Here is a 15,323-nt window from a genome sequence, read left to right as displayed (position 1 = left end):
GAAAAAAACTCAATAAAAACTCACCTTGCTGGTTCCTCACGGGGTTCCCAAAGCAGTCCTTTTTCAACCATTTCCTGTGGTATTCTTCCCTGCCTCTGCAGCAAGGAGGGATGTAAAGCAGGGGGCCACGGCAGCCATGTTAGGGAGCTGGCTGGGGCAAGCCACAACCCCTTCCAGCCAGCTCAAGCACTGCTGGAAACAAACCTCCAGGCCCAAATCTTGTTAAGAAAGATCCTGGTAGCAACCTTCCCCAGAGGGGATATCATAATTGAATAGAGTTTTCATGAGGAGAACTGCTGCCTCAGCACCTGAGGGGCTGCTACTGCCCTGTGGAGGGAAGGGGCAGCTGTGAGGGGAGTGCAGCTGTGGCCCTGATAGTGCACTCAACAAATCTGGGCTGAGAGAGAATAGCAGCAAAAACAGGAAGGCTGAGACTGGGGAGGACACGCATTTTTATGCTTCTGTAGCATCATATTGCTAATAGAATGATCTCCACACTCACAAACTCCACAGATTGTGTTAAGTTTAGTGGGATAACACTTTGGTTGAAGATGAGCCTGCAAACAGGAAGTTTGGGGGTTTTGGCAATAAGAAACAAAAGTTGTTATTTATAAAACTTAAAGCCATTTTTTCAGGTAACGTGCATAAAGTAGTTCTTCTCTACTGCTGGATAATCTACCTCATTAGCGCAATGTACACATAAGGCTGCTACTATTGCAGCCTTCCAGTATCTAAAAGGAGTGCTGTAAGAAAGAAGGAGATAGACTCTTTAGCAAGATCTGCTGTGATAGGACAAGGGGAAATTGTTTCAAACTCAAAGAGATTTTGATTGGCCATAAGGAAAATGTTTTTTATGTTGAAGGAAGATAGTGAAAGACTGGCATGGGCTGCCTAGAGAGGTGGTGACTGCCCTGTTCCTGAAGGCACGCAAGGTCAGGCTGAGCAGGACTCTGAGCAACTTAGCTGTTTGTAGGTGTCCCCGTTCATTGCAGGGGAGTTGGACAAGGTGGCAATTAAGGGTCCCAACACATACAAATCTATGATAAGAGCATATGCTCTTATCCTTGGCATTTATTTTAGGTGTATATGGCTGTTCCCTGATGTCCAGGATAACACAGATGTAGGTGACTAGCAGCTGGCATTTTTAAGAGTCTGGTTGCTCTTCATGTGGAGAGCTCAGGAAAAAAAAAAACTGGGAGTCTGAGCATGCAAGAATGAGCTCCATAATCTGGAAAATATATTTACTTAGAGGTCAAAGAGGTCCCTTTCTTCTATGTAATGTTTGTGTACAGTCTTTATGAAAAACCTAACTTTCGTGTTACATTGTGTGGATCAAGCATCTAGTGTGGGCTGCATTTCTGTTATTTACTCAGCCAGATTTTGCTGAGAATTTCAACTTCTAATATTGCAATTGTGAAGAGAGAATTGTATTTCATTCATACGTCCTCGTTTTCATCTGTGGAACTCAAAGCACTTTAAAATCATCTTTTGTATATTTGGGAGACAAGGCGACAGGTACAGATGTAAAGATGTGTTTGAAGTCTTCCTGCAGACCAGTAGCCAGAGCAGGAACAGAATTGAGGGACTCCAGTCTCTGGGTATACTTCTCATTTGCAAGAATTCTGAAGTACCTATAGTAACTGTATTTAAGAGGGAATTCACAGATGAAAAGTACTATGATTAGCAGTGTAGTTCATTTATCTACATGAGACACTGAATAATGAATATCCAACTATGGAAATGGCAGTCATATAGCTTGCTACTTTTTTAAAAATCTTATCTATTCTTTCATTTCACAGGTAAAGGAGTTAAAACTTTTACATTTAAAACTGTACGCTAATTAACTGCTTTTTGTTTGCAAGTTCCACCTGTTTAATACTGGTCTTGTGTGAAAAGAAGTCAGATTTAAGGGATAGGAGATAAAAAGGAATTTCCATGTCTTCTTATAATCCTTAAGCCCAGCACAGGATTTTAACACTCTTTCTCCTCCTCTTGTGTTCAAGCCCTTAAAGCTGTGTATCAGAATATTGACTGACAATGCATTTGCTGATAACACACCAACAGTAATGCTCCACTCCAATGTGGGACCCCTTTCACAGCCTCGGCTTCTTGTCTGTCTTTTGGGGACAGCAATCACTGTTTTCTTTTTGCTTGTTTGTTTTTAAACAGAAGGAATAGCTTTCAGAATTTCTGGATGCAGGATATGTAACGTTCTTACTTGTACTGAAGTGTACAGAATACCATGATGTTTGGGCAATAAAGCGAGAAAGGAAGATGAGCCCCTCAGAGACTGTGGCACAGTTAATATCCTATCAAAAAGAACGTGTTGCATGTTCAGTGAAGAAATATTCCTAATGTATTGGAAGTTTCTGCCCTCTACTGGCATTCCTGAAGATCAGTCTCAACCCAGCTGTGGGAGTCTGTGATCATATCCCAGAAGAGTCATCACAGATTGTGATGGAGACCAGCTGTATTTATGAAGCAAATCCTTTAAAGCATGGTGCTTCAGGAAGTGTAGGAATGACAGTGTCTGACAGGGATCTAAATCTCAGCTGACACTGGTACTGACTTCTGCAATGCTTTTCAGATGTCTGTCTACTTTTCTCCCATTGCTCAGCACTACAAAGGTTAGACTGACGCATCTCCGCATACTATTATAGTCCCCATCTGTTTTTTTCCATGCAGCCATTGAAGGGAAGAGGAAATACTTTTTGCTACTTTTTGTTAAGGTGGGGGTTTCCATTTTTCCATTTCACTACTGGAAGGAAAAGAAAAAGTGCAAGTTTAGTATAATGAATTATTTCAACAAATGATTTCACTGTGCAATTTCAGGTTAATTTAAAACTGCACCTGCTAACTCACTCAGATACCATCATATTCAGAAACCATTTCATGACGTTGAAGGAGGATCATTTCTTGGTGTGCAAAGCATAATTTTAAATCTTCATTTTGTGGCAACTGTTGTTAGCCAAGTTGCAGAAAGCTCATTTTCTCATAAAAAATACACATTTGAAAAACTAGTTAAATCTGTTGATAACTGAATTCTAAATGTTTTTTATCACTGACTGACTTCATGGTGAAACGTGAAAACATTTCATATGCAGCCCTGCAATGATCCAATAATCCCTGCTTCTGTAAAGCAACTGGTCTGTATGTGGATTGTGCTTCACAAGATGGAGAGCTCAGACTGAACAGCAGCTCGAGTTCTCACCCTCTCATGCTAGAAATGTTTAAAACAGCTTATTATCCAGTATTCTCAGATACTTTGATTTTCAGTGATACTCTTCCATACAATCTTATTTTGCACTTGTGCTTTATTAAAATTGATGTTTTCTAAATCTGTAGAAGAAAAATATTTATGTAGATTGGACCTGTCCCTGCTGTTGAGGAATTCAGGAGAAGTTATATTTTAAGAGGCATATCTGTACCCAGTGCTACTGCGTCAAAGTTTGCTGCAATTCAGAGTAACAGCACCTATGTATACATGAAGGTACCATGTAATTGCATCACCTTTTTAAAGGCACCTTGGCTCAGGTCTGTAAACATTCTTTTTCTGAGAACAAGGGGTAGATTGCTACATCTGTAGAACAAGAAGGAAGAGGCTTAAAGAATCAGAGCAGGACTGATCTGCATGGTATTATTTGGGCTTTACTTTTCCCCAGACTTCACTTCTTCAATAAGTAGTATTACGCATTTTCAGAAGATTGTATTAAAAAAGTGCCTTACTAAACCGGCTCTATACATGTGAATTTTTGAACAAGACACCAGTTGTATTATGCTAAATATAAAGCTGCTACATTAATCTGCTTAATACAAGCATTTCAGTTAGCACATTTCACCACTCTCCCATTGCTATAGCCAACATGCTGAATTTTCCTATTAGATGTATTTCCTCTTCTTACCCAGCACAAGCTGAGTGAGGACACCAAGGTGGACACCTTTTGTACAGTAGTTATTTTCTACCATTCCTCCCCCTTCAAACAAGAGTGAAAGAAGGGAAGCTCTGTTGCAGATGTGCCTGTTGTTACATTCACATTCAAAAAGGATCCCATATCATTTTCTTTTTTGATATTTTGATCTCTTCAGCAAAACAAGACTTAATTTCCACGTCTCTCCCTGTATAATCTCAGGGTTGGTTATTTAGAACCTCCAAGTTCTATTGGCACATGGCAAAAGCCATTGCCTTTTTTCACCAGCTTAATAACAACTTTAAGGTAAAGGTATACATTTGTAATTCAAAGATGCTTGAAGAGCCCTTGTAGCCTCTAGCAAATAAAAGATTCTCTGTTCATGTCTTAAGTCCCATTCACTGCATTACCATCTCCTCTAACAGCATGTTCTACAAAAACACCTGAGCCCAGCTGTGTTTCCAATTCAAGAGTTTGATCTGTTCTTTGGGGAAACTTCTGAGACCCAACTCAGTAAATTTGCAAGGCAACACAAGCAAATTGAAAGCAACTTGGAAATTTAGATAGCTTGGCAAAGGTAAGCCTTCAAATGATCTAAGTGTGTAGTATGATAACTTTTCAGTTTTCCAGAATAGTATACTAACACCTTGTGTTTCATTCCTCATCAGTGCCTTACCATTTTTATCTGCACTCTCAGCCTGAAGAAATTGCAAGTCAAACAGAAGGGTTGCTAGTCATCCAGTTAAGACCAAAAGCAGCTTCATAATTTGACAGTTCTTGACTGATTTGACAGGACATCAGATTTCCCCTCCATGCTATCCAGAAAAATAAAAGGAATAAAGGGACTGGCATACAATAAGAGGCAATCACACAGCCATCTGATCTGCTGAAACTGGCATGGACATATGTAAGTTTTTTTCTGTTGGGAAGTGGGGAAAGGTTTCCTGACATACGGCAATAGATCTATGCTCAACACAACCGAGAAGGCAATAAATAAATAAATACCTTTTTTTTTTTCTAAGCACATAGATAGAATTTGATGCAACTTCGTGTGTTCATTTTTCAAGACGTTCCCAAAAAACCTTAATGTTGGTTCCATGAAAGCCTGTGCTCAGAAGCAGCAATACTTTCATTCTGCAATCAAACTGTATTCCCACATAATGTAGCTGGATTAAAGAACATATTTTCTCCATCTGAAAGCCTGCCCCTATGCATGATTACCAGACCTTCTGCATCTCTACTACATCGTACACAAGCCTACTTTACGCAACATGACAAATATAAATTCCTTTGCCATTTCTAAACTGTAAATTCAGCTAACAAATTGATCAAAATATTACAGATGTTTGGATTACAGAGACAGTTCAATATGTAAAACAATATACATTTATTTAGCACAAAATATCATGTTCAAATAGAAGTGTACACTTTTTCCTAATATTTATGTACTAACACAAAGGCATTTGGCATAACTGCTGTTTTATCCTAGAACTGTAGGCCTGACAGCAGTTTATAAACTGTAAGGCAAATTAGGAACTCCTTCTCAAATTAGTAATCCCTATACAGCTCCACTAACTCCAGCAAAACATACAGAAGGAAAGTGTTAGAAGACTAGGACATATGATCACAGTGTTTCCTGTAATTACAGACAACATAATAGCAGGGGTAGAGCTATATTCCCAGACAGAGAAAGAAAAGACAACTGAAAGATTCACGGTAAGTTGCTAGAAATGCTAAGAGAGGTATCTAACCATTACATATGAGATTACACAACATTAATGCAATTCCCATTTCAGAGAAATGACCATATAATTGTCAGGATTTAGGACATCTGCAGACCTCAAAGCCTGCACCTTCAGATTAGAGACAAATGCATGATATATTCTGGTAAATAAGTGCAGATAGCTCACAACAAACAGTGCAGAAATACTACTTGAAATTTGATTCCAATAATGGCATCGTTACAATCACTGGATACAGACGACCACTCAAATTATGCTGGCAGACTTCCCATAGTTTCTCCTTTACTGAAGTTCCACTCTCTTAAGCATCCGACATCAAAGATGTGCTGGAACAAGTTCAGTCTTCCCTCCTGCAGTTATCACCTGGATTAGACTCCCTGAGTTTGGTCGATTCTTTCCTGTTATCCAGTCATAAAAGGTTCTATTTTTAAATAAACAGATAAAATAGGATGGGGAGGATAAAAATAAAAATACTATGAGACGCATCAACAGGAAGTATAAAATAAAGGCCCAATTATTTTTTTCTATCCCCCTATAGCAATTTCTACATAACATCAAACATTGCCAATGTCATCATCGGATTCAGAACTTCAGTCAGATAGGGATCTGGAGAAATCAGAAGCCCTATAGAACACACACAGGATTTTCAGAACACCTCAAAGGAAAAGGCCAGCTGTTTAAAATATCAAAGGTTTGCTCAAGTTGGAAAAGTAAATACACTGAAAGGGGGAGGCAGGAGCTATATAAGTTGCCTTTATAGTATACATCATGAACACAGACTTACGGCTAAAATAGGATTGGTAAACCTTGGAGCTGTTAAAAGTTACGGGTTAAATGACTGTTTTTTGTTCCCATCTCTCTGTATTCTACTCCTATTCTCTCCTCATGCATCCCTTACTTTTCAGCCTATGCAAGTACCCTTTCTTTACAAGCTGTTCTTTTTTAAACCATTATTCTGCCAACAGGGTGTTTTAACTGTGAAAAGAAGTCTTGGCAGAAGCACAGAAAGTTTAAGATATCAAAAATATGCCAAGTAAGATGGGCTCATTCTTGACAGCACACCAGAGCACTGCTTAACAAAATTAATAAAGAAAAAGTATTTTTCAGGTCTATCAACCTTTCTGTCATTGCAGACATAGTAGCTACCATTTTGGAACATCCAGCCATCTGACAGAGTAGTTTCCAGAATACAGAAGACCTCAAAATGCAAACACGATATGAGAAACATCCTTCCTGAGATGGAAATGTTACCAATGTTTAACACCACTGGAATTATTCCCTCCAACACCAGTGAAACTGTCAGTTTTCAAAACTAGATTCACAGTTAAGAGAATTAGAAACTAAAAAAAGCAAAACATTCAACCTAATTGTCCCACAAGGAAAATGATCTTTAGAAGTTAAAAGTTAATTTGTGCATAGACAGATTGTTAGGGCTTTTACAATACAGAACTTTTTTTTGAACATTTTTAAACTAATTGAAATCAACTGATTGGACCCTTGTAAATAACCACATTGAACAGCTGCACAGGCTTCTTGCACCAAAAACTATTTTCCACTCTGACATGCAACTGAAAAAAAAAATTCACATCACAAAGAAATCAAATGTCAATACTAAACTTCTCTGAGCAATCAGCATAAGGTGAAAAGGTGAATGTTATTTCAGTGTCAGTTTTAAAAGCTTTTAAATTTGTAAGAGAAAAGACATTTTGACCCCTACAACGTGTGAAGGCAGATATATCTGTCCTCAAAAAGGCAAGACAACTGCATCCGTGCTTTTCTGCTTTTATGCGACCAACCTCAACAGAATCATTGCTACTCCCCATCACCTCACAGAAGGCAGTACTTACGCACCTTCTCTGAGAGCAATTAGACACAGCAAGTCTTTTAGTCTCAGCCTGTTGTCCAATAAGCTACAGCTGAAATTTCTGCATTTTGCAACATTATGCAGGACAAGCCTTTATGGATAACAGAAGAAACAAACAAACAAACCTCTGACTGAATTATGCTAAACAAAACTAGGAATTTTTCCAGCTTTAAGAAGTGGATTACACCAGAAAGTGGGCAGTAAGAGATATCAAAACAAATAAACAATGTCAAAGTTTACATGCTTATTTGCAGTTTACCTTTTAGCTAAACTACTGACTCCTGCACCTGCAATTTAATTTGTCTAGAGCCTCTACTCTGGATTTCAACTGCTTAAGACCATCTTATCATTGTAACTGATGTAGAGATGCTGAAGTTGATGGAGCTGGGCTAATTTAAGAAGCTTGCACAGTAGGCCCAACGTCATCTGGAGACCTACAGAATCAGGGAAATTATGGGAAAAAATGCCCAAATCCACGACGGCCATTTAGAAAGAGCAGGCAGGAAGATGCAACAGCAATGAATGCAATCAATATGAAGTTGGGTTGGTGGCTCATCTTTGGGGTTAATTTCCCTTTTACAAAGATTCTTCCAGCTGTTTTGCAGCTACTCCTGTTGTTAAATTTGTGCACACAAAGCTGCATCTACCGTGACTTTTATAGTCATTCTCAAAGTTAAAATGTGAAGAACAAGAAAATGACTACCAAGCTGGTAAGAACAATCTTTTTAATAGAGCAAAGAATTCGCTGAATGCTTTAAAAATTAAGCACTTTCTAAGTTTTAGGGGTTGGGGAGCAGGTTGATCATATCTGTTACAGGACAGCTATAATATGTTCACAGCCAGAGCCTATTTGTAGATTCTTAATTAAGGATTTGTATTTAGGAGTAAACAATATGACATTATTGTCATTGTCATCATTCCAAAAAAGGTGTCATGCAGTAGTTTCTAAGGACAGATGTAGAGATCTATTCTGAGCTATTCTTCAGAATATCAGTTCTAGAGAATGGAAAGGTACAGAAAAAGAATAGTGAGGAAGCCTTTCTCGCAAAGTGAGATGATTGGTCTGGGCAGCCTGGTCTGGTGGTTGGTGATCCTGCACATAGCAGGGTGGTTGAAACTAGATGATCATTGTGGTCCTTTTCAACCCAGGCCATTCTATGATTCTGTGAAAAGCGACAGTAAGAATTACTTAGTTATCACGTGCATACTCACTCAGCAATGAATTCTAAGGATGTCCAAGAGCTGAAATCTGCATCAGGCATTGATTTCCTGTTCGCTGGTGTATCCAAGGTAACTCTGTGATTAAAACAAGATAAACCTTTATTTATTCATCATGTTTCTGATAAGAGCCACCTGCTTCTTTTCATTGCTGTAACATATGCTTGAATTTTATACCATGCAGGACAAATCTCCCTTGCTTTCTCTACACGTTAACAGCATATAACTATCAGTTTCAATGTACATCAAAGGCTAGAGCCTGTAACCCCTTAGTTCCCTGCCTTGTTGATGAGATCCAGCCCACCAGGCCTATCACTTAGCACACAACTCCCTCCCAGCCTCTCTCACACAGACAGTCTGTAGCAGTAATATTCTTGCCCATGTGTATCACACAGCACGTGCCCTACTACTATTGCCCTCATCTCTGCACTTGCAGCTCGATCAAGTGAGTACGTAGGACCAGTCAGTTTTGACTTTGATGACAGTAAAGGCTGAAGTCTTCAGAACTGTCTTATTGCTATGCTGTTGACAATACAGGGTATAATTACACTCAAGAACTCACTCAAGCATAGAGTTTTGCATGAGACCTGTGCAAATCCAGAATGGCCAAAAGTGCAGTGTTCTTGGTATCTGCCTGTCTGCAAAGCTCTGCAGAACACTGTGTTAGTGATCCCAGCACTCTTAGTGCTGTTGTTTTCTGACCTGAAGGAGTGTGCATAACAGTAAGCGTACTGAGGAAAACATGCAGCTAGATTTTGGGCAACATTCCAAATACCCATACAAAACTGTTCAGTCTTAAGTTTTGGCTCCAGGTATGGACCTGGCAAGATAAATAATTCTTGCAGCAATACCAATGGACTTTGATATGGTGAAGACCTACCGGTCCACTCATTTTTTTACTAACTTTTCTCAAAGCATCAAAGATAGCTATGACAGGCAAACGCAAACTAGATTTTTTTTTCTTGCAGAATCTCAAAGTGACTAATTTTTACTGATCAATCCCAGGTGCTTCTGTAGAAAATTTTCATATCTTCAGCTGAGCAAAAACTTGTCCAGTAATCCTTTCCTTGCTATAACCACACAACTAAGTCTAAAACTGTGCTGAACAGTCCTTTTCATCTTCTGACTGTACTGAAAAAGTGACATGTTAATAGATGGCTACTGTTAGAATGTTTAAAGCTGAATCAAACTCTAGCCCTAATACCCACTACTGTTTCACACAGCAACAGAAAAAAAGTTATTCACTGTTAGGACAACTTGTGCACTGCTACTTTTATATGTTCAAGACACTTCTCAGTCTAAGCTATTGGAGTAGCATGGACAGGACATCACAGCCACACCAGTGGAACACTAGGTTACAGCAGTAATAAAACAATGCAGGCAGAGGTAACTTTTCAAGCACTTACGGTAAAATAGCAACAGCAGCAGAACCAGATGGCAAGCCGCTATTGGCACCAGCCAAACTCTGACACAGCTGGTGCACTGCTCCTTTAGCCATGCCATAGCCAACCATCCCTAGCAACAAAAAACAGGCAAACTAAAGCACAGTTCTCAATATCATCAGCAGTATGACACAAACTCACATTATTTAATTAATAATAAATTTTAAATCACTTACCATGGCCAGAACAGAATCAGATTTAAAACATAAAGAAATAAAGAAAAAATAACATTTAAATTTACAAAAGAAAAACAGACCCAAACAAAATCTTAATAGACATCCAGGAACAACGAAAAAGCTTTGAGCATTACAGAACTGGCAAACTTATTGCTTTCAACATATTTAATTAACACTTCCGAACATACCCTGAAGGACCAACAGAGTTAACCTTACTAGTTTAGTTTTGTTGTTTTCTAAGTGTGAAGTGACTTTAATCAAGCAATCACCTGTTAGCTTCGAGCACAAGACTGAAGTATTTACATGTTTGGACCTGAGCAGATACAGCACACTTCTCTCCAGAACAGTAATTCACTGCAGCAGCATCCTAATTCTGACAGGCCCTCTGGAGAAAGCTACAAAAAACTAACAAGCAGAAAACCCAGCCCTGGCAGAAAGCGTCTAAACAACATGCATGTAAATCCAGCTTCTTCAGGAGCACTGCTGCTTTTTAGACAGCCAGTACTCAGCAGTGTAAGATGTATGGGAACGAGAGCATGCAGTGTACTGCTCAAGTACAAGAGCTGGACAATCAAGGTGCTACAGATCTCGGCTGTCTAATGGTACACATCTGCCAAGCAGCCTAGACATGATTAAACACAAAGGAAAAAGATAAATGTATTCTGTCTACTCCAACTGGATGACTTTCTACCTCTTTGTACAACTCCTTTCCAAAGTACCCAAGTAAGCATTTTGCAATGAAGGTACAAAGATAATCTTGCATTATGTAAACGTTTCTGTTATATTCAATTAGATATAGTGTATAATATCCACATTTATTTGGAGGAATCACTCTCAGCAGTAGCTACCTCATTTTATTTTGCTTTAAAATATTTACACTTCTATCATATTCCCCTCTTGTGTAAACCAAATACCAAGTCTTCTTAAACCTTTTCTATGTTTCTTAACCACCACTGTTGAACTACTTCCTGTAGCTATTGTATTATTTTCAGTTTTCTTCACTTTGCATTGAATGAGTCAACTTTTTCACACAGAAAAAGAAAAATCACAGGAAGAGCAAACAAGAAGAAGAGGATCCCTTCCTTAATGGCTGGAAATAACAAGCCAGCAAGTCATATTTGCAAAAGTTGAGTAACAATTCTTTCCCAATTCTTCCTGAAGTTAATAAGCTGCATGTGTTTGCCCAAAGCACTGCTGTGTTTTTTGTTTTTTGTTTTTTTTTTAAATCCAGACTCATTGAAAACTGCTAGTTGAAAACATGAAAGCAAATCACCAATTCTTCTGTTGTGGTCCCTACCTCCCAAAAAGACCAAAAAAACATGAAAGTTTGCCAAAGTTCACAAGATTTCATTTGTAGATGGTCAGTCAGTAGTAGACAGTAAATTATGCATCTGCTTATTCACATAAAATAAGCCTTTTATCTTCAGACCATACCAGATGCAGCTGTAAACTTAGAAGGTAAATCATTAACTAGAAAATACGGCGCATTTCTCCTGAACCACTTTAGATGTGGCTTTCAGGAATATTCATTAATTTTGTAATGTGCTTTACAGCACTAGTAGCCACGTCTCATCAAAGTACTGTTAAGTCACATTAGTAAATTGGGAAATAAAAGCATTTGTCTCAAAAAACTTTCCTTGCCTGTGGGCTTGTGTGCCTTTTTCTTTTAAATTGTTCCCAGATTTCTTTCCCCATGCAGATGGGAGTGAGATTTTTTTTTAAAAAAAAACCTTAGAAAAGTTTGTTCTAAGTAGGTTGGAGGGCAAAGCTAAAGGTCAGCAAGCTTATCTGTGCCTGAAGCGAAGGTGGACTGGAATCAGAACATGAACAGGACAAGCACATTTAATAGAATCAGCTGAGTCATCACTAGTAGAAAAACTGGGCAACGAGGGACTTTACTTTTTAGAAAGCAAATAAGAGATTTAATTTTATTTAAGCACTATACTTACAGCTTGTTGTGTACTTAACTATTTTCCAAATTATTTTTTACTCTATCGTATATTAGCCAAGTTCATTTCACCAATGCATATCAACTATTAACTAAATACTGATTCTGTTTGTGCTCCAGCTTCAAGAAATTCAGTGTCGCCACCTGTAAAATTACACTTACCTTAAGCATTTCAGCAGCAATTTTCCATTTGTAATGGATGTCAAGAAACTGGTAAATGAAACTACTCTTCATGAACAATACTGCTCAGATTAACACATAGGTATAACTACTCATGTCTCAGTAGTTACCATACACAACGGCATTTTACCTGGAGTTCCAGATAAAGCAGCTTGAGCTCCTGTCAAAGTCAAGAGACCTCCTTCTTTCAGATGTTTTGTGGCTAGGTGACTGGAAATAGTGGATGTCCAAACACTTTGTTTCCACATCAGATCACAGTTTTTGTACAAAGCTGATTAGAAATAATTAGTTACAGTAACTATAAGAAAAAAGATCCCCAACTCTGGTTTCCTTCCTATCACACACAGTGCAACAGTACTACACAAAGTACTATAATGATATGCTTTCAATTATTTTTCATTTACACATTGAGTAAAATATCAATTTATATCTTTCCATAACTTCCCTGCTGGCTGCATATAGTTACACTCCACTAGAATGCAGAAAGACGACTCCAAGAGATAAAAGAGTTAAATAAAAATATTTCTTATCAGATTATATCACAAATCAAGAACAATACATGTGAAAATAATCTGTTGGTATAAATGTACTAATCCATTAATCTGTACTGTACCAAGTGTGCATCCTAGTGCCCCTATATACTCGAGAGCAAATTCTACTGTAGCAGCCCATTAGGACCAGGGAGAACACCGGTAACTTCGTAAGAAAGCAAAATTCAAGCACTCGTCATTGTTTTTTTCTCCTTTCCATGCAGGTACTGCAAAAATGACTAGCCACATCAAAGATCTTACTGTTCAGAAAAAATCCTTTTCAGAACACAGTACAGAAAAAGCATGGGCAACTCATTGAGAGCAACTCAGTGAGATAAGCTGACCACTTGATTGCAAGATACACTGCTATCCCACCAGAAGAATTAATATAAATCAGGGTTATGACCAACCACCTTATTTCCAATACCGTGCACATTTATTACAATCCAATATAATATAATTGTGGAAATGCATTCACTTTGATTAAACTGTGTATGCCTTTTTACATTCTATTCATAGGTGAAAATTTTGCCTATAATGTCTGAGCTGAGAAATGGGAGGAAAATACATTTTAACAGATTTACTCCATACAGAAAGCAAGGTGCTTTTTCTACTACTATTATTATTCTCTCCACTAGTAGGAAAAGCAAAAAATCACTCTCTGAACATTACCTGTTTAAAAGCTTTGTAAATCTATGGACTTTTTTTCCCTCTAGAGTAGTCTTGAATTGTTATCAGCTCTGAATTACATAGTAACAGCTCAGAGAATTGCAGCATGCAACTCCAGCTTTATCAGTAACATAGTGAACTGGGCAACAACATCCATGTTCAGCTCAGCTGCTATCTTATGTAAGCTGCCTGCCTTGTCAAAAGTTAGTTCACAGATAATAATACTGCACTCCTTTATATGGTGCATCAAGATTTACCAGTAGAAAATGGTGCATTAAAAAACTCTTCTGAGAACAGTGAAAATGTAATGGGCCCCAGTAATTCAGAAACGAGCTAAGATGCATTGTGATTGAGCTCTTCTGTACTGTTAGGCTAACATTCCCTTCCAGACTCTGAAAAAAAGATGATCTCAAAGACTTTTATAACCATGATTTTTAACAATTCCTCTGAGATTTCATTCCTATATAAACTGACATGCACGGGCTTACATTTAGCTTTGGCACTGCCTCCAGCCCATCCTCCTGCTACACATAAGATCGCATCCACCTTTTCTTCACCAAGCAGCTTTCCAATCTCTGCTGTCACCTTCAAAACACAGAATAAAAACATTCTGAAGCCACTGGACTGTTAAGACAAAGGAATAAATACCAATGTAAAGAAGTAAATATCAAGATCGTGTTAAAGTTACTCAACTATGTAACTAGAGGAGAAAAATACAACACAAAGCAATTTAAACAGCTGCAGAAAACTAACAGGATCCATTGACTTGGAATAACCATATAAGATGACAGTCAGACATACAGTGTGTGATGTCACTGGAAATAACTGATTTGAGCAGGATCAAGAGATCCAACCCTTACCTGCATCATGAACTATCTTTTTTAATTATTATTAGCCATTTCTTTTTGAAGGTACCTCTCTGCATGTGAGGTCCCATTTAAGCACACGAGACAAAAAGCTCCAGATCTGCACAGAGCCGCTTCCACAACAATTCTGATGACGGCACAAGGAACAAACAACTGAACATTTGCCTTCTCACTGCTCCTGCCTTAATCACGCGAGCAGCGCATCGCACCACCGCACCCGAGACGGAGGCTTACGGACACACAGCATCTTTTCCTCCACAACCGGTAACGCAGCTGGTTATAAATTTCCTGCGCCGCGAGGAAGCGGGACCCCATCGCAGCCCGCAACCGCGGCACCGCCCCCGCGCTCCCACCTGCTCGGCCTGCTCGGTGAAGGACTCGGCGGCTCTCACCACCACGCTGGCGCTGGCCTCCTCGTTCTCGGCCAGGTCGATGCTGGCGACCCACTGCGCGGCAAGAGAGCGGTTAGCGCCGGCCCCGGGACGCGCAGCTCCCCGCTGCCCAGCCGTCGCCGCCTCCCCGCACCCCGTCCCGCTCCCGCCCGGCGCGCACCCAGTTCCTGGACTTGAAGTACTGTACGCACTGGGACCCCAGGGCCCCTCTACCGCCGTACACCAGCACCCTGCCCGCCACAGCCATGCTCGCTGCCAGCGACCCGCCGCCCGGCAGCTCAGCTCAGCTCAGCTCAGCTCGGCCCGGCCCCCCCGCCGCCGCCTGCGCATGCGGAGCGGGGCCAGGTCCTGGCACGGAAGAGCTCCGCCCGCCCCCGGGGGCTCGGGC

General features: G+C 39.6%; 1 protein-coding gene across 3 annotated transcripts in view; it reads right to left on the bottom strand.

The window, feature by feature from the left end:
- QDPR (quinoid dihydropteridine reductase) overlaps window positions 1-15,320 on the bottom strand; it is a 48,352-nt gene extending 33,032 nt beyond the window's left edge. For 2 of the 3 annotated variants that reach the window (XM_090139635.1, XM_090139634.1), the window contains exons 1-6: window positions 15,096-15,320; window positions 14,897-14,989; window positions 14,166-14,262; window positions 12,609-12,749; window positions 10,139-10,247; window positions 8,727-8,810 (exon numbers count right to left, since the gene is read on the bottom strand). In XM_090139635.1, coding sequence (XP_089995761.1) covers window positions 8,727-8,810; window positions 10,139-10,247; window positions 12,609-12,749; window positions 14,166-14,262; window positions 14,897-14,989; window positions 15,096-15,182 — 611 coding nt within the window. In that variant the 5' untranslated portion in view covers window positions 15,183-15,320. Of the gene's footprint in view, window positions 1-5,271; window positions 6,072-8,726; window positions 8,811-10,138; window positions 10,248-12,608; window positions 12,750-14,165; window positions 14,263-14,896; window positions 14,990-15,095 lie in introns of those variants that run through there. The other variant, XM_031588413.2, reaches the window with a different exon arrangement.
- Between the last annotated feature and the right edge of the window lie 3 nt (window positions 15,321-15,323).

Source organism: Phasianus colchicus, chromosome 4, assembly GCF_987193195.1.
Source record: "Phasianus colchicus chromosome 4, bPhaCol1.hap1.1, whole genome shotgun sequence".
NCBI classification, from domain to species: Eukaryota; Metazoa; Chordata; class Aves; order Galliformes; family Phasianidae; genus Phasianus; species Phasianus colchicus.
The sequence above is the reverse complement of the archived record's forward strand: the minus strand, read 5'-3'. Positions and strand labels throughout refer to the sequence as shown.